General features: G+C 36.1%; 2 protein-coding genes and 1 non-coding gene across 4 annotated transcripts in view; 2 read left to right on the plus strand and 1 right to left on the minus strand.

Moving 5' to 3' along the window:
- Nucleotides 1-2,948: 2,948 nt before the first annotated feature.
- On the plus strand, nucleotides 2,949-11,316 carry ptcd2 (pentatricopeptide repeat domain 2). Its single transcript, XM_073840543.1, has 10 exons — nucleotides 2,949-3,066; nucleotides 3,479-3,568; nucleotides 4,582-4,711; nucleotides 5,312-5,429; nucleotides 5,524-5,602; nucleotides 5,918-6,009; nucleotides 6,208-6,321; nucleotides 7,665-7,739; nucleotides 7,810-7,923; nucleotides 10,496-11,316. Exons 1-10 carry the CDS (start codon nucleotides 2,955-2,957, stop codon nucleotides 10,718-10,720), a joined length of 1,149 nt encoding a protein of 382 aa, XP_073696644.1. The 5' UTR covers nucleotides 2,949-2,954; the 3' UTR covers nucleotides 10,721-11,316.
- Nucleotides 11,317-16,392: 5,076 nt separating this feature from the next.
- Nucleotides 16,393-16,465, minus strand: trnak-cuu (transfer RNA lysine (anticodon CUU)). Its single transcript has one exon. It is a non-coding gene; the product is annotated as a tRNA-Lys (tRNA).
- Nucleotides 16,466-16,587: 122 nt separating this feature from the next.
- The window catches only part of tnpo1 (transportin 1), a 37,977-nt gene continuing 34,648 nt past the window's right edge, over nucleotides 16,588-19,916 (plus strand). Inside the window, exon 1 of one of the 2 annotated variants that reach the window (XR_012355576.1) lies at nucleotides 16,588-16,938. Coding sequence is in view for 1 of the 2 variants with exons in the window: in XM_073839676.1 (XP_073695777.1) it covers nucleotides 16,834-16,938 (105 nt within the window). In the remaining variant the exon portion in view is untranslated. The remainder of the gene's footprint in view (nucleotides 16,939-19,916) is intronic. The other variant, XM_073839676.1, reaches the window with a different exon arrangement.

Consider the following 19,916-nt stretch of genomic DNA (forward strand, 5'->3'; position numbering starts at 1 on the left):
CACATTTCATATATATGTATGTAGTACAGGCTTCTATAGTTTTAAATAAACCTCATTACAAAACTGTCTCAAAATATTAACCCCTAAATAAAGACATTTTGCATTTTAGCACTCTTAGAGCCACTTTTCAATTAAGGACATTTCTGAACTTCCCCAGAGGAAGATTTTGTTAGATTTAGCTCACATCTAAAGGCAAAACTGTCCCTTAAGTATAGCTACACAGTAACCACTAACATGCTTACTCGCAGATCTTTCCCGCCATCTTAAAAAAAAAAAATCCCCATTGTGTTTGCACTGTCAGCACTTCTTGTAATTGCTCACACCGTTATGTGAACTGTAAGCAATCAAATCTCAATTTTCTTTTCACATCTAATCAGCTCAAAAGTCTTTCAAAACATTACCCTATAAAATAACTACCTAGAACTATATTAAATCTATGGTCATGTCATCCTGTTAGCCTTATGTGCTTTACATACGGTTGAAGTTAAAAGTTTACATACACCTTGCAGAATCTGCGAAATGTTAATTATTTTACCAAATTAAGAGGGATCATACAAAATCCATGTTATTTCTTACTTGGTACTGACCTGAATAAGATATTTCACATAAAAGATGTTTACATATAGTCCACAAGAGAAAATAATAGTTCAATTTATAAAAATGACCCTGTTCAAAAGTTTACTTATGCGTAATTATTAATACTGTGTTGTTACCTGAATAATTCACAGCTGTGTTTTTGTTTTTTGTTTAGTGATAGTTGTTCATAAGTCCCTTGTTTGTCCTGAACAGTTAAACTGCCTGCTGTTTTTTCAAAAAACTCCCACAGATTCTGTATATTTTCAGCATTTTTGGGTATTTGAACCATTTCCAACAATGACTATGATTTTGAAATCCATCTTTTCACACTGAGGACAACTGAGGGACTCATATGCTACTATTACAGAAGGTTCAAAGGCTCACAGATGCTTCAGAAGGAAAAACAATGCATTAAGAGGCAGGGGTGTAAACTTTTGAACAGAATGAAGATATGTACATTTTTATTACTTTGCCTAAATATCATAGTCTTTTTCATTTAGTACTGCCCTTCAGATGCTACAGTAGTTACTTACATGTTTACCAAAAGACAAAATAAGTTAAATTTACCTTGATCTTCAAATTCAAAAAGTTTTTACCCCCCAGCTCTTAATGCATCGTTTTTCCTTCTGAATCCTTCTGTAATAGTTGCATATGAGTCCCTCAGTTGTCCTCAGTTTGAAAAGATGGATCTCCAAATCATACAGTCATTTTTGAAAAGGGTTCAAATAAACAAAAATGCTGTCAAACCAAAGAATTTGTGGGACCTGAAGGATTTTTCTATCAGTGGGTAGTTTAACTGTTCAAGACAAACAAGGGACTCATTATTATCAACTAAGACTAAATGACAACAACAGAACACAGCTGTGGATCATTTTGCTAACAACACAGTGTTAGGAATCAAGTGTATGTAAACTTTTGAACAGGGCAATTTTTATAAATTCAACTATTATCTTCTCTTGTGGATTTTATGTAAACAATTATGTGAAATATCTTTTTCTTTTTTAAGTACTAAATAAAACATAATATGCATTTTGTATGATCCCGCTTATTTTGGTAAAATAATTAACATTTTGCAGATCTGTGTATACCAGAAAGCATGGAAATATTCACCCATCACAATGAGTTATCATGCAGAAACACTATGTCTAGCTTAACAGAGAAGATGCCCTTGGCTACAGCCACAAATTCAATCCCTGACAATCCTGTACAGTCATCAATCACAGAGCCAAATTCAATGACCTTATACACCCTTTAAAATAAAGTGCACCTAAAGGCTTATTTACAGTACCTATTACACAGAGTACAAAGGATTCTCTGACTTTTTATATTTAAGTTGCATTCAAATCAAGCTAATAATTTCAACTCACAGCATGATGCTTAACACAATCTAGACATGCAGTAATTTAGATCAAACTTGTCTTGACAAAATTTCCCAGCTAATCATTTTGTCACACATGATGTATTAATGTGGTATATGCATTAGAACTCGGTCTCTTGTCTCACAGCCATTAATGATGACCTTTCAATGCCGAGAAAAGAAGCTGGGCAATTATCCAGCAGATAATTGATTATCTCTTGCTGTGTGGTTAGAACAGATGAGCAGAGAAAGCAAAGACACACATTTAGCTTTTATTTTTTCACTAATAGCTCTTCTTTTTATTGTAATACAAAACAACTACAGACAGAAAAGCTGTCTTAAGTCTATCTAGGGAATTTGTCTCACAGCAATGTCTTATTAGCTTTCAGATAGAAGTGCTCTTAATAAAACAACCTACTGAATCTTTTTAAATCAGAGATAGTCAAATCTGTTTGTCTCCACCAAACTTGTCATAAGCTTAGTTAATTTAACCTGAAAAGAGTTTTGTATTCCTCAATTTAAATCCAATACTTATCTCAGCTGAGTGTTTAGTCTGTGGTCAATAGCGCCATCTGCTGATTCAGAAGGTGTTGTTGCTATAACATAGATATACTGTAGTAGTGTATACGCAGATCTAGCGTTAGATGCAGGGCGTAAATTACCAGTAAAAAGAATGCGTTTGGAGAAAATCTTTCCACGTTCATATAATTCTTAATATATTCTTGCCTATTTTAAGATAAAAAAAAAATTGAATACTCGCATTATAAACATACCAGGTAACTGGAGAGCGCCACATTGGAATGTTCCATTTTGACCTAAAACGGGGGTGCCGTGTTATTAAAAAACGTTTTAATTGTTTGTATCGATAATAATATATACAATTACTTAATGTGCTTTAACACTAAGAGTATATGTTGTTTAACGAATATATCTAAATAATTCTACCTGCTGAAATATTAATTCGCATATTCAGGACTGATATACAGTTCACACTGTGGCTGATGCCTGAGCTCAGTCAGACATGGCGCTGCGAGGACTGAATGCTTGCGCCCGCTTAATGTTGACCGATTCGTCCAGAGCCGCAGTGCTTCGAGGAGCCATCAAATCAGACTGTTTAAAATGTCGACATGGAGGTAATATGCGCATAACGCTGGTCTCTATATTTAGGCTGGCTTTATCCAAAGAACTAAGAATATATAGAAAGTGGCGCTAAGAGTCAAGGCCAGGGTCATTAAGGAGTTGAGCTTTTGGAGCATGAACACACACAACAAGTGTAGAAATATTTACAGACTTAATTACAACACGGTTGTCCTCGCAGATAAAAATGTATGAGGACTGAAGAATTGTTCACTGTCCCCCCTTTTTATGTGTAACGTTACCTGTATTGTCGTTTTTATTTACATTTTCTGTCTTACTTTCCTGCTGGAAATAACCCTAAAACGTGATGAAAGTGGTCAAACAAATGACAGCCCCACGACAAAGCTTGACATTTGGGTTTTCTAACAACTGTTATGAAACTTACTCGTTTACAAATGCTCTTTTCAGCTAAACGTTACCTCTTGTCTGAAGATGTGGTGAAGCTGCAGGAGTTTCAGCAGAGGAAACTTGCTGTTGCCCAAGTGTCGGGATCAAAAGGCAGGCATCATTTTGCATGATTGAAATAACTTTGCACCACTTTCTGATGTCAAAATCTCATTACTTTTAAGCTGCACTTTTAAGCAGAACTTAAAAAAAAAAAAAAAAAACATTAAGGAAGTTCACTTCCAGAACAAAAAATTATAGATAATGTACTCACCCCTTTGTCATCCGTGATGTTCAAATTATGTTTTTTGAGGAAATTTTTCAGGATTTTTCTCCATATTGTGGACTTCTATGGTGCCCCGAGTTAAAAGTGGCTTCAAACGATCCTAAATGCGGTTGTAAATGATCCCAGCCGAGGAAGAGGTGTCTTATCTAGCAAAACATTTTGTTATTTTGTTTTTAAAAATTATAATTTATATACTTCTAACTGCCTTGAACCGGAAAAAAACAGAGTTAAGGCAGAGCAAGACAAGACGAGCGTTTGAGGTTAAAAAGTATATAAATTGTAATTTAAAAAGAAAATAACAGATCGTTTCGCTATCATTAAGAGCCCTTTAAAGCTGTATTTAAACTGCATTTTGGAAGTATATGGAGAAAAATCCTGAAATGTTTTCCTCAAAAAACTATTTCTTCACGGCTGAAGAAAGAAAGACATGAACATCTTGGATGACAAGGGGGTGAGTACATTATCTGTAAATTTTTGTTCTGGAAGTGAACCGCTCCTTTAACACCCACATGAGATTGCATTCAGACTGAAGTCATGTTAGTTGCCTAACAAAATCTGTTTTATTTTACATGAAAGTGGGTTGCCTTATAGGGGCTGACTTGTTTAGATCACATGACCAGCTGAGTACTACTATATTTATCTCATTATCTCTGCTATCTGACAATTTGACCTAATGCAGAATTAATGAATCATGGCTGGCAGTGATGCATGATACTGTTGCGATATTCATGCCCTACATGTCCGCAACTGTCTGGCCAGTAAAACATAAAAAAAGGCAATGAGTGCCCATTTAATTGTAATTTTCTCATTTTGCCCTAAATGTCACTTATTTTTTTAACAGGTTATTACTTTGATAAGGTAAATCAGAAAATGGAGAAAAAGCAGCTAATTTTAAGGGATGAACTGAAAATGCTTCTGTATTTATGCCAGTCTGCTGAAGATGTTTTTATGGCGAGAAATGCGATGTACAGGTAAAACTGCCTCAAATGAACACTATATATATTATAAAGATATTTGTGTTTACCAAAAGAGCAAATGCGTAGTGATTCAACTGCATTCAATATAATATTCATCTTAATTTTTAACAATATTTAATATGTGACCACAAAACCAGTCATAAGTGTCAAATTGAGATTTATGTATCATGAAAGTTGAATTAATAAGCTTTCCATTGATGTATGGTTTGAAAATATTTGGCTGAGATACAACTATTTGAAAATCTGGAATCTGAGGGTGCAAAAAAAAATCTAAATATTGAGAGAAATTGCCTTTAAAGTTGTCCAAATGAATTTCTTAGCAATGCATATTACTAATCAAAAATTAAGTTTTGTTATATTTACGGTGGGAAAATCTTTATGATCTTTACTTACTATCCTAAAGATTTTTGGCATAAAAGAAAAATCGATCATTTTGACCCATACGATGCATGTTTGGCTATTGCTACAAATATACCTGTGCTACTTAAGACTGGTTCACATATTATTCTGTTAGTATTAGAAGGTATTTAGATATCTGTGCAAATTCTGCATATGGATATGTTTTTGTTATCTTTCTATTTCTGTCCATTCAAGGTACAATGAAGAGAATCGTATCAAGGCAATTGGGGAATTTAGGTTTGGCCCTCTTTTCATGAGGTTATGCTATGAGCTGGGTTTAGAGGAGCTGGGAGCCAGAGCTCTGACAGATCCAGTATGTGAAAATAAACACCAATGTTACGCTATGACTACATACATGAATTGTAGTGAGATTTGACATTGTCTTTCTGTCTGTCTTTTTTGCATAGGCTCTCAAAGGATTTTTTTCAGACTGTACGTCCTTTAATATTGGTATCGACATGCTTTTCACTAAACAGTGTTACAAAAGTAAGTTTCTTCCACTTGTTTCTCTATTCTGCTGGAGTGTGAAACAATCAGTAAGATTTGTATTGTGCTACTACAGTTGCCTTTGCTGTTGGCTCAAAAAAGTTGTATGAGAAAAAGAGCTGAAGCATCTGAAAATTGAAACTATTTAAAAAGCTAGTGAGACAAATGCTTATTTGAGATTTATGAGGGAATTGATTGACCACAATCAAATCCTTCACCAGTGCTGCTTCATATCTGCAAAAATGCAAAATGGTCTGTCTGTTGTTGCCATGGTTTCAGTCTATGTGATGTAGGTCACTGATGGTGTTCTCACAGGTGGCCTGGAGGTGGTGCGAGAGATGAAAAAACAAGGAGTGCCGTTCAACAAAAACACCTTCATGCTAGTCTTTGCTACTTGTTATAAACTGGTAAAAGCAATGTGATATAATTTCAGCAAATTCAGAACAATAACATGTACAATGTGTAGAATCTTTATTAACAGGTACAATGTTTTGGCTTGTTTTTTTTGAGCAGTAGTTTCTCACTGTAATTTCAAGCAATGTAAAATACAACAGAATTTAATAAATATAATTATATAAACTCTTTCTGTATCTTGGGATTGACAGAACACCTCAGAGTCGTATCATATCTGTTTGACCCTGTTGGAAGAAGGTCAGACAAAAGGCAACCTCATCCCTCGACATGCCTATTGCTTTGCAACTGCTCTTGCTCTCAAACAGGTAAGCTACTGAAATTTCTGTATCTAATTTCAAATGAAAGAATAAATGTATACTACTCTATATATAGGTATGTGCAATACAGTTGAAGTTAAAAGTTTACATACACCTTGCAGAATCTGCAAAATGTGCATTATTTTACCAAAATAAGCGGGATCATACAAAATGCATGGTAATTTTATTAAGTACTGACCTGAATAAGATATTTCACGTAAAAGTTTACATGTAGTCCACAAGAGAAAAATAATAGTTGAATTGATAAAAATGACAAAAAGTTTACATTCACTTGATTCTTAATACTGTGTTGTTACCTAAATGATCCACAGCTGTTTTTTTTTTTTTTTTTTGTTTAGTGATAGTTGTTTATGAGTCCTTTTTTTCTCTGTCCTGAACAGTTAAACTGAAAAATCTGTCAGGTCCCACAAATTCTTTGGTTTTTCGGCATTTTTGTGTATTTGAGCCCTTTCCAACAATGACTATGATTTTGAGATCCATCTTTTCACACTGAGGACAACTGAGGGACTCGTATGCAACAGTTACAGAAGGTTCAAACACTTACTGATGCTCCAGAAGCAACCAGAGCCAGGGGGTGTAAACTTTTTGTACATTTTTATTATTTTGCCTAAATATCATATTTTTTAATTTAGTAGTGCCCTTCAGAGGCTACAGAAGATACTTACATGTTTCCTTAAGACAAAATAAGTAAAATTAATTAAGTTAAAACCTTCTGTAATATTTGCCTGTGAGCCCCTCAGTTGTCCTCAGTGTGAAAAGATGGATCTCAAAAATCATACAGTCATTGTTGGAAAGGGTTCAAATACACAAAAATGCAGAAAAACTGAAGAATTTGTGGGACCCAAAGGATTTTTCTGAAGAACAGCAGGCAGTTTACCTGTTCAGGACAAACAAGGGACTCGTGAACATCTATCACAAAAACAAACGAAAAAAACAAAACAAAAAAACAGCTTTGGATCATTCAGGTAACGGTATAGTAATAAGAATCAAGTGAATGTAAACTTTTAATGGGGTAATTTTTATAAATTCAACTAAATTTGAAATAAATTCAATACATTTTCTCTTGTGGTCTATATGTAAACGTCTTTTATGTGAAATCCTATTCAGGTCAGTACTACATAAATAATAACATGCATTTTGTATGATCCCTCTTATTTTGGTAAAATAATTAACATTTTGCAGATTTTGCAGGGTGTATGTAAACTTTTGACTAACTGTATCTATATTGCATTCAGATATTGTGAAATTATCATTGAATCACTGACAATGTTACATAATTTGATATTAACAGTAAATCACTTATTTTTCTTTTTACTTGATGAATGTTGTAGAATGATCTAGAAAGAGCCCAGGCATTCTACTCTCAGATCATGAGCACGGACAGTCAGCTGTGCCAAAACCTAAGGGTAAGTGTGTGTATATATCTAAATCAAGCTTTGAAAGAGAGCTTGCATTTGTTAACTGCTCTGTTTGTAGGTTCTCATATTGGCTATGAAAGGGACCATGGAAGAAGCAGTCTCTGCCCTCACAACAGCCCTAGTGTCAAAGACTCTGGTGTTTGTGAAAAAAACACAGTTCTCTCAGGAAGTGGTAAGATATCAGATATACCATTTGAGTTTGGACACACCTACAGTTAACACCTCATAATTACTATTAGGAGTCATTTTAGGAAAACATTCCATGATTTTTCTCCATGTAGTGGACTTAAATGGGAGGCAACAGGGTGAAGGTCCAAATTGCAGTTTCAATGCAGCTTCAAAGGGCTCTACATTATCCCAGCTAAGAAATAAGGCTCTTATCTAGCGAAATGATCTGCCATTTCCTAAAAAAAAAAATAATTAGATACTTTTTCACCACAAATGCTCATCTTACACTAGCTCTCTAGCTTGTTGGAAAGGTCACACGGTTAGTCCTTCATCTGCACACTTCGGTTCAAAAAGGTAGGGTAGGCCAAAAAACTTAGTCATCTGACATTGTTGTTTTACCTTTTTTGTAAATGGCGTTTGACTTTCTTTGCACGTTCGCTTTGTAAACACTGAGTAGCTACTTCTGCCTACGTCATATGTGACCTTTCCAATTTGACTGCGTAATATGTGAAGTCGAGCACATGCAAGACAAGCATTTGTGGTTAAAAAGCATAAAAATGTTTTGCTAGACAAGACTCTTATTCTTTGGCTGAGATCATGTAGGGAACTTTGAAGCCGCATTGAAACTGCAACTTTGGACCTTCAACCTGTTGCCTCCCATTGAAGTCCACTATATTGAGAAAAACTGAAGTATCATTTGACACTAAAGACTGGAGTAATGGCTGCTGAAAATTCAGCTTTGCCATCACATGAATAAATTACATTTTTAAAAATATATGTAAAAAGTTATTTTAATTGTAACATTTTGCAATATTATGGTTTTACTGTATTGTGGCATAATGAATTAATTCTGCCACAGTGAGTATAAGAGACCTTTTTTTAAAAACATCTTACTGACCACAAACTTTTAAACAGTAATTTATATTTGTGTACTAAGCTAAATTCATACATATAATAAAACATATTTAAAATTTATTTGAGGTTGTCAAAAAACTTGACAGGTACTTTAAAAAAAAATATACAGTCAAACCTGAAATTATTCATACCCCTGGCAAATTCTGACTTAAAGTTACTTTTATTCAACTAGCAAGTTTTTTTTTGACTGGAAATGACACCGGCTTCTCCCAAAAGATAATAAAGCAATGTACAAGAGGCATCATTGTGGAAAAAAATATTTTTCAGCTTTTATTTACATTTGAACAAAAAGTGGCATGTCCAAAATTATTCATACCCTTTGCAAACTGTCACAGTCTATGGGAAAATCCAAAGTTCTATAACATTCCAAATAGTCCAAGCTGTTCTAAAGCATCCGAATTACCCTGATTCATTGGGAACAGCTGTTTTAATCAACTCAACAGGTGAAAAACAGAAGCTCTCTGCTGTTGGTTTGTGGACAGTCATGGCTAAGACAAAGGAGCTCACTGAGGACCTGCGGCTGCGCATTGTGGCTGCTCACAAGTCAGGAAAGGGCTATAAGACCATATCTAAATGTTTGGAAGTTCCAGTGGCTACAGTGCAAAGTATTATTAAAAAATACAAGACGTTCCGCACTGTGAAAAATCTCAGAGGACGTGGTCGGAAGCCAAAAGTGACACCTGTGCTGGCCAGGGGGATAGTGAGAGAGGTAAAAAAGAATCACCGCTAAGGCCATCCTGATGAATCTGGGCTCTGCTGGTGGCAACATCTCCAACGGACACTGCACACCGCTGGGTTCCATGAACGCAGACCAAGGAGGACACCACTTCTCCAGATAAGGCACACAAAAGCCCGCTTGGCCTTTGCAAATGCTCATCTGGACAAAGAAGAAGACTTCTTGGTCTTTTGTTTTATGGTCAGATGAAACAAAAATTGAATTGTTTGGCCACAATGATGTAACATTCATTTGGCGTAAAAAAGGAGAAGCCTTCAACCCTAAGAACACCATTCCCACTGTCAAACATGGTGGTGGGAACCTAATGTTTTGGGGATGTCTCTCAGCCGGTGGACCAGGAAACCTAATCACAGTAAACGGCACCATGAAAAAGGAGCAATACATCAAAATTCTCAACAACAACATCAGGCAGTCTGCAGAGAAACTTGGTCTTGGGCACCAGTGGACATTTCGGCACGACAACGACCCAAAACACACAGCAAAAGCGGTAAAATAATGGTTAGCAGACAAAAAACATTAACTTTTTGCAGTGGCCCAGCCAGAGTCCTGACTTAAATCCAATTGAGAATCTGGGGAGGGAGCTAAAGATCAGGGTGATGGCAAGGAATCCCTTCAACCTGAAAGAGTTGCTAAAGATGAATGGGCAAAAATACCAGTGGAGACAAGCAAAAAGCTGGTCAGCAATTATAGGAAGCATTTGATTGCTGTAAAGGCTTTTCTATTGATTAGGGGGTATGAATAATCTCAGGCTTTACTGTATATGGAGCATGAAATCCTCATCTTATAAATATAGAATCCAAACAACTATTGTATGAAAAGCAATAATTAGATTAAACCAGGACAGATTGTAAAACAGCTTTTAATCTGTTTCCTGTTTAATCTGTTTCTCTCTCTCCCTGTCATCTGTTCCTTTCTGCTCTCTAAGGTTAATGTATTGAGGAACAAGAGTGCTGGTGGGCTGTGGGAGGAGAAGGTGGAGCAGGTGGTGAAACAGTTAGAGGAGGCCGACCAGATCACCAAGCAGACCATCGATGATTTCCTGTGTCACACTCCCTCTAGAAGAAAGAGGCCTTTGGGAATACTGGAGCAGGAAAGAAGGACCAGCCGAAGGACTTGTAAAACTCTGCAGTCCACACTACTGTTAGAGTGAACCCATAGAAAGTTCAAGACTCTTAACTTTAGTGTATTGTATTACAAAAGCAAAGATGTATCCTTGACCTGCACACTCTTGACCTGCAGCCAATTCATGTTCAGGCTTTGGCATCACCTACCTCCTCCTGTTTTGCGCCAACGATAGTTACCTTCAGTTGTTGAAATCAAGTAAGAAATAAAGTGATGTTCTAATAATTTAGGATGTTGTGCAGTTTTGTATTCCTGTTTAAGGAAATGTGAATAGACCAGCAATCAGTATTTTATTTGTCAACTCTGTAAATCAGCAACATACAATATTTAAAAATGTGTTGCTGTAGAGATAGAGATGCAAAAAATGGGTGGTTGTTTTGTATGTGGTCAAAATGCCATGCATGAGATGTATAAAGACATTTATTTATAATAAATACTGTTTTAGTATTGATGGAGCATTTGAATATGTTGACTGTCCAGAAGTTTGAGTTGACATCAAAATGCTCACATTGTCTGACTGCCTGGGAAATATTTCTCCAGTTTGAATATAAAACAAAAATGGGCATGTTAAATACAATTATGTATTTAAAATGGTATATTTAAGTTGATTAAATTCTGAAATGGATCAAATTTGATTCGTCTTTTCATTCAAATCTGATAATCAGGTTTTCAGGTAATTTAAGTCTCTTCATTTACTTTTTTTTATTTGAGTTGAGTTAAAGGGACAGTTCGCACGGAAAGAGTGTTGCCAAGTCTGTGGTTTTTCTGCAAAATTGGGCTACTTTAACACTGTTGCTGCGGGTTGTTTTTCATGTCCGTGGGTTAAAGCAACCTCAATAACATTTAGCTCCTGGAATGCGAAATTTTACGAGGTTGGGCTAGTTTTCAGTAGCAGTTGGGGGGTTTTGTTGTGAAAACCTGGCAACTCTGCCTAGAAATTAAAAACATGTTTTCTGTCCAGAATTTTAAGTTGACAAAAATGAGCAAGTTAAATAAAATTACGTATTTAAAATTGTATATTTAAGTTAATTAAATTCTGAAACTGATCAAATTTGTGTTTTTATTTAAATCTAATAATCAGGTTTTCACTTAATTCTCTTGATTTCCTTTTTTGAGTTGAACAGTCTTAAAGGGACAGTTCACCCAGAAACAGTGTTGCCAAGTCTGTGGTTTTCCCACAGAATTGGGGTACTGTAACACTGTTGCCGTGGGGTTGTTTTTTATGTCCGCTGGTTAAAGCGACCTCAATAACATGATATTTACCTCCTGGAATGCAAATTTTTACCAGGTTGGGCTAGTTTTCAGTAGCAGTTGGGGAGTTTTGTTGTGAAAACCTGCAACTCTGCCCAGAAATTAAAAACATGTCCATGTTTACTGTCCAGAACTTGTTGGCAAGTTGACAAAAATGGGAAAGTTAAATAAAATTATGTATTTAAAATTGTATATATAGGTTAATTAAATTCTGAAACTGATCAAATTTGATTTGCGTATTCATTTAAATCTGATAATCAAGTTTTCAGTTCATTCAAGGTCCGTGTACCTACGTATAATTGGTTTTCTCGTTTTTGTTTTCAAAACAAACAAACGAATAAATGATTGGTTTATGCAATATTTACATTTTCTCGGGAACACAAAAACGAATTTCATTCATATTTTCAATTTTGTTTTCATTACACGTCGTTCAAATGCAGATATTAAAAAGTCAACAAAACCAAATCGAAAAATTAGAGTTTTTTTTAACAAAGCGCGTTTTAGTACACCGGAAGCTCGCTGCTGCCGCTGAAGGTTTTCACTTGAGACGGGCGTAAACATACGGAGCCCGCTGTGTCACCTGCAGGAGAAAAATAATCAATCCGTGGCGAAGGTTTTGCAATTTGTCCCCTGAGTTTATAAACCATTTCTGAAAAATTATAGAGTTTGGAGAGGAGAAAGTAAAAAGCAATACAAAACTGTACCGGTTATGTTAATTATTTTGCTTTCAAACTGAATGCAATGTAATAATATATATTTAATAATAACATTAACAGCATGCATCTATCTCTGGGTGAAAAGCTTATAATAAAATCACCAAAATATGTCTTCATAGAATGAATAGTTCGCAAACACATTTCTAGGTTATTTAAAAATAGAACATTCATGAATTATTGTATTAGAAACATTTTACTGTCTTAAGTGCACTCATTTATTAGCCTATAAATTAAAATAATAATAATAATTACTATTAGTAGTAGTATTATTTATTTACGGTGACGCAAACAGCTTATATACTGTTTCAGCTATTAAAATAGTTCAGCAAAGTGGTTGCTTCATTTCGTTTTTTTATTAAGTTAATTTAGAAAAATGTTTAGAGCATTTTATTGTTCGTTCAATATATATATATATTTTTAAGTAACAACCAAGCAGCCAGCGGCAGACAGTGAGTTGATCATAGCTTGTGTTTGATCAGTTTTGCCTTCTCAAATCATCACGACTTGCCTACAATAAAATCTATAGGCCTAAAAGTGTTCAAGTATAAAACAATCTTAATTTCAACATTAAACTAATATAAAAGTGTTTATATTCACCGCCTGTGTTTTATCCCATTGGCAAGTAGGCTATTGTAAAATAAAGGCTAAAACGCTTGTGTTTTCTGAGTCAGTGTCTCGCAAGGATGAAGTTGCCGATCGCCATTTCCTCTTTGGACGCGCCTTTAGAGAGAAATTAATCTTTACAAGACTACATGATGAAATAGTTTTTGTTTTTGATTTGTTCTCTTTCGTTAAGTAATAATTTAAAGCTTTCTATAAATATCTTGTCTGTGAGTTAATTCGCTGAGTTTTGCTGAGAAGGCTCCTTGAGATGGCATGAGGGGATCATGTTTGTTTTCAATGTTTCAAGCACTGTTTGCAACATTTTGTTGATATTGTGAGTGCACACAAATAAAAGTAGACCATTTACAGTTCCGAATAATGTATTACTCGTACCTTTATGAGCAAAAATAACGGAATATTTTAAATTGTATCCACTGCAAAAATGCAAGTGATTGCGCTGGCTCCTCTATGTCCTGCAAAGCAAACAATTGCATTTGTGCCTAATAGCGCACATTTATATTATTTTAACGTTGAAATTAACATTGTTTTATATTTTAACTCTTTTAGGCCTAGATCTATATTTATTTTAGGCAAGTTGTGATTATCTGAGAAGGCAAAATTGATCAAACACAATATGATCAACTCATTCTCTGCCGCTTGCCGCTTGGTCGTTACTTTAAAAATCAAAAACTTATATTTAACGAACAAAAAAATGCTCCAAATGTTTTTTCTAAATTAACTTAATAAAAACGAAACGAAATATAATCACTTTGCGTTACATACAAAACTGGACTATTTTAATAGCTGAAACAGTAGTATACGCTGTTTTGTGAGAAGAGGGGGAAAAGACGGGTTTGGTCGGATTGGGGCCCATATTACTGAATTCTGATAAACTCGGGCCAGCATCTAGGGCCTATAGATTTGAGGCCTGTGCAGGGTTCTTATGTCTGTGACAGCAATGCTCACCGTAAATAATACTAATAATTGTAATTATTATTTTAATTTGTAGACTAAAAAAATGGAGACATTAAGACAGTAAACTGTTTATTATAATGAATGCTTTATTTTTAAATAACCTTTTACAGCTTTGGAAATTATACTCATTCTTAACACGTAGACGAATTTTGGCGATTTTATTATAAGCTTTTCACCCAGAGTTAGATGCATGCTTCACTGTTAATGTTATTATTAATTAAGGCCTCTTATTACATTGCATTCAGTTTGAGAGCAAAGGAATGACAACATAACCTGTAAATTATTTGTTTTGTATTGCTTTTTACCTTCTCTCCAAACGTTTTTTTTTTTTTTACAAAATTCAGGCGATTTTATATTTTGAAAAATAAGGCAAAGCCGTTTGAAGCCGCTCTTCAATTATTATTTTATTTTGGTGCGTTAAAGTAGCATGATTCGCACTTACAAAATAGTCCTCTTTTTAGCGTTTATTTTACATTAATCATCATTAGGATAAAACACAGATGTGGTGTTTTAGCAGCTATTCTATTGGTTATTAATGTAAAATAAACGCTAAAAACATTGTTTTGTCAGTTGCATGGTCTCATATAGCCTACTATGAAAAATAAAGTTTAATAAAGGCAATACAATGCATCCAGCACCTATAAACAGGTAGCCTTATTGAATCTGGGGGCGGGGCCACAAATCCGTGAGTACAGTTTACAAACCCGTGGGAACTGATTGCGAAAGCGTGCGCACAGATTATGAATTAAAAATCCGAGGGAACGGTTTACAAAATCTGAGCTCCAGGATTGTTAATCCGTGGGCACGATTTATTAAACCGAGGGAACAGTTTAAGAATTCGTGAGTACGGTTTATAAACTGAGGGGACGAATTGCAAAACCGTCGCCATGGATTGATTATTTTTCTCCTGCAGGTGACACAGCGGGCTCCGTATGTTTACGTTTATGTTTTATGTCTCAAGTGAAAACCTTCAGCGGCAGCAGCGAGCTTCCGGTGTACTAAAACGCGCTTTGTTCAAAAAAACTTTAATTTTTCGATTTGGTTTTGTTGACTTTTTAATATCTGCATTTGAACGACGTGTAATGAAAACAAAATAGAAAATATGAATGAAATTCGTTTTTGTGTTCCGGAGAAAATGTAAATATTGCATAAACCAATCATTTATTCGTTTGTTTGTTTTGAAAACAAAAACGAGAAAACCAATTATACGTAGGTACACGGACCATTCAAGTCTCTTCATTTTATTTATTTATTTATTTTTTTTATGTCAAACCGTCTTAAAGGGACAGTTCACCCAGAAACAGTGTTGCCAAGTCTGCGGTTTTCCCAAAGAATTGGGCTACTTTAACACGCTTACTGAGGGTTTTTTTTTATGCCCACTGGTTAAAGCGACCTCAATAACGTGATGTTTAGCTGGGGGTTGGGGGGCAACGCTTCCCAGAAAATAAATGCCTGTTGACTGTCCAGAACGTTGAGTTGACAAAAATGAGAAAATTAAATAAAATTTTGTATTTAAAATTGTATATTTAACTTAAAGGTGCAGAGTGTACATTTTAGTGGCGTCTAGTGGTGAGGTTGTAAATTGCAACCAACGGCTCTGTCCACCGCTCACCCCTCCCTTTAGAGAAGCTACTGTGGCCAGCACAGGACTAAGATGTCTCCTGGAATGCAAATTTTACCAGGGAAACCCTGCCAAAAAACATGTATTTTATCCCCCGGAATGCAATTTTTACCAGGGGGCCCCCTCCAAAATGCGATTGGGACTAGCAGTTGGGGAGTTTTTTGTTGTGAAAACCTGGCAACCCTGACTAGAAATTAAATTGACATCATTACCCACCCTTCCAAACCTGTATGATGTTCTTTCTTCTGTGTAAAACAGAAGATATTTTAAAGAATGTTGGTGAGCAAACAGTTTTGGTTACTTTTGACTTCCATTGTAAAGGGGGGAAAGCAGAAACATTTATTTTATGTTCCACAGATGAATATTATACAGGTTTATAACAAAGTGAGGGTGAGAAAATGACAAAATTTTCATTGTGGGTGAACTATCTCTGGCATATATTATACAGTAGGACCTTATGATTCCTTTGTCTGTTTGTATTGTAATTGTTGTTCACAGAACAATGCAGCAATTGTAGCCTGCAAATAAAGAATTCGCCCAACGTGGGGCTCGAACCCACGACCCTGAGATTAAGAGTCTCATGCTCTACCGACTGAGCTAGCCGGGCTTGTGTCGCTGTCTTCTTGGGGTCACATGTAGGGTTTCCCCGCCAAATCCCTCCAGCCGTCAATTCGACCGGCGCTAGGACCCGGACGGTGCAACGCAGAGGCTTATCGCTGTCGATGTGCGGTGATCCGGACCAGACCGAGTCCATGTATGTAAGCTAGCCTAGCGTCACCAGCAACACAACGCCCGCGAAACACGCTCATTTTCACCCGGGTCTATCCACAGTGGACTCTAGCAGAGGTGTCTTCTTCATCTTCCTCTCGATAACAACCTGTCTTAGAGCCGAAGGTCAAGGTGGAGGCCGTTATTTGATGTGAAAGGGTGTAGATCTGTGCGCCTATAGAGAGAGAGAGGCTCCAGCCATACAAGATGGAGTGCCAGTGGAAACCCGACGAGCAGGGACTTCAGCAGATCTTACAGCTGCTCAAGGAATCACAGTCCCCCGACACATCCACGCAACGATCCGTCCAACAAGTATCCTTTACCTCACTGTTCAAACAGAGTGCTGAAGGGCGGTGAACAAGGGGGTGGCAGAGTTTCAGAAGGAGCTGGCCTGTGATTAGCTCAAACCGTAATATTTTCTTGAGATCTGAAACACACGGAGTGTTTTTATGCGGTTTGTTTATATTTTATCTGTAGATCAGGGTGGTGTCTGTTCGGCGTCAGTAGGTATAGCTGGCTTTCAATCGCGGAGTGTTTAACTTAAAGGGATAGTTCACTCAAAAACGAACATCTGTCATTATTTACTCACCCTCACCGTATTCCAAATCTTTATGACTTTGTTGTGGACATAAATGAAGACATTTTGAGAAACGTCTCAGTGCTTTTTTGTCCGTACAATGGGTGCCAATTTGGTGCCAGTACTGTTTGATTAAGAAAATATCCACACAATCTACACATCATGTAGGTTTGCAATGACACGAGGATGAGTAAATGACAGAATTGTCATTTTTGTCTGAACTGTCTCTTAAAGCTTTAGATCAGATAGCTGGTCCAGCTGTTGTGTGTCTACTGCCTACAGCACACGCGCATCTCTAAGATTATTTATAAACAATCATCTGATCTAATGAACGTTATGGTTGTGTGCAAAACCTAGATTAGACAGCGTATCTTGGCATCGTTTGGAACACTTCAAATTGAAATGTTGTCTATGTAGGCTCCTCACTATGTTCTGAGACGCAGCGTATGATTAGACGGACCTCCAGCTGCAGTGACGCGAGTATTGTTATCGTGCTGGCACATAATCAGATGCAGCTCAGACAAAGACATCTGACATTAGCGATGTTTCAGTCTTTATTCCACATAGGGGAGAGTAAGATGTGTCAGTGGGTGAACTGTGACGCCCTCTTAATCTAGCAAATGATGCATCGTTTTTGTCCATCATACACAGCTGCCTGTGATTGAAAGGAGCAGCCATGAGAAAATGCTACGCATGTTTATACTTAAACTTTTACGACAAGATTTTACGTAAAACAAAAATACGTTTTCTAAATTTCAGGTTCAATAAATGTCACAACAAATGTATAAGATATATAAATAGCCTTTGTGTAATATATTTTGTTGAATTACCAGTATGTGTAAATGGTAAATTATTTGACTAAAGTTTAGCTAGGTTCAAGCCTGTATGACTTGCTTTCTTTTGTAGAACATAAATGAATAGAGGGTTTGCACTTACGCCACGATTTGGTCAGTAACCTGAATGCGCGGCCATATTGGCGATACTTGGATGTAAACAACAGCATGGATTGTACAGTTAATGCTACTGAATATGTTGTTCTGCTAATTTTTGCTGTCTAAACCACAGAGAAAAAAATGTGTGAAAGCTGCTAAATCATATAGACAAGGACCTAGTAAGCAGGAAGAGGCACAATATTTTGACAAACTAAAGTTAATAGGTGGTAAAGATATGTACAAGCAATAATAATTAAGATATTAGCCTAATATTTGACATACTTGACCGGAAATGATAAGAACAAACTTGACTGTTTTCAAGATTCTTGCCCTGAAAACCCTGGTTTAGTTTGGTTAACTCCTTTTATTCCTTAGACATTTTTTTGCACTCTTCTCCTTGATTTGTTATAACTTTACAGCAGTCTGTAGTACTCCAAATGTTTTTCCTGGTTCGACCGATTAGTACCGTGAAAATTAGGTTCAGTGGCGTTGTTTACATTAAGTGCTGCCAATATGGCCAATTAATGACATGTTGTGAAAACCCACTATATACTTTTTTTGTCCATTATAATGGAAGTCAATGGTCACGAAAACTGTTTTCAGTACCCTTTGGTTTCTTTTGTATTTCACAAAAGAAAGTAAGTCCTACAGGTTTGGAAGGACCTATGGAAAGCAAATAGTGACAGTTTTTTGGTCAACTGTCATTTTAAAGGATTAGTTCACTTCCAGAATGAAAATTTCCTGATAATTTTCTAACCCCAGTGTCATCCAAGATGTTTTTGTCTTTATTTCTTTAGATGAAAAGACATTTTCATCTTTTGAGGAAAACATTCCAGGATTTTTCTTCATATAGTGGACTTCAATAGTGGCCAACAGGTTGAATGTCCAAATTTCAGTTTCAGTGCAGCTTCATAGGGCTCTACACGATTCCAGACAGGAGTAATGCCGCGTTCCAGGCAACCCGTAACCCGATTTTTCCAACCTTCTACCAGTGAAAGTGCACTGAACTTGTACTAGATCAATGGACTCCCAGTTACGAGCTCTGAGGTAACGTAGCCCGCGAAACAACAAAGTCAGCCCTAATGCGTGCGTTGTTTATACAAGTGGCACACGGTGGAAAAATAGAGCTTAGGACAATATAACGTTGCAATCAAATTAATAATAATATAAAAATACTAATAATTCATAAATGTGCCCAGGCAGTTTGGCGTGACTTGCCTGGAACGCTACAAAGTCGTGAGTCGTGGTTTGAAGTGGTGATTTACCAGTTAAAAAACCTGCCTGGAACGCAGCATAAGTGTATTATCTAGCGAAACAATCGTAATTTTTTTCTAAGAAAAATACAAATGTATACTTTTTCAACCACAAACGCTCTAGCTCGACCTCACGCATGATGTAGGGGGACGTACCGACCCAGTGTTTACAAAGCGAACGTGCAAAGAAAGATACAAAAATGTAAGATGATTTTATAGTTGGAGGAAAAAAATTGATGAAAGTGAGTTTTGGTCCTTCAAGCCATTGGCCACCATTGAAGTCCTGGAATGTTTTCCTCAAAAACCTTAATTTCTTTTCGACTGTAGAAAGAAAGACATAAACATCTTGGATCACATGGGGGTAAGTGAGTTATCAGGAGATTTTTATTCTGGAAGTGAACTAATCCTTTGATAGAATTTCAAACAATCAACTCTTTCATAAAAATGTGAGTAATGCGCTTCAAAATAAAACTGGAATGAGACTGCTTGTTATTAAATTGTTTTCCGTACTATGTCTTTATATTCATA

Source organism: Garra rufa, chromosome 5 (assembly GCF_049309525.1).
Source record: "Garra rufa chromosome 5, GarRuf1.0, whole genome shotgun sequence".
Lineage (NCBI taxonomy): Eukaryota > Metazoa > Chordata > Actinopteri > Cypriniformes > Cyprinidae > Garra > Garra rufa.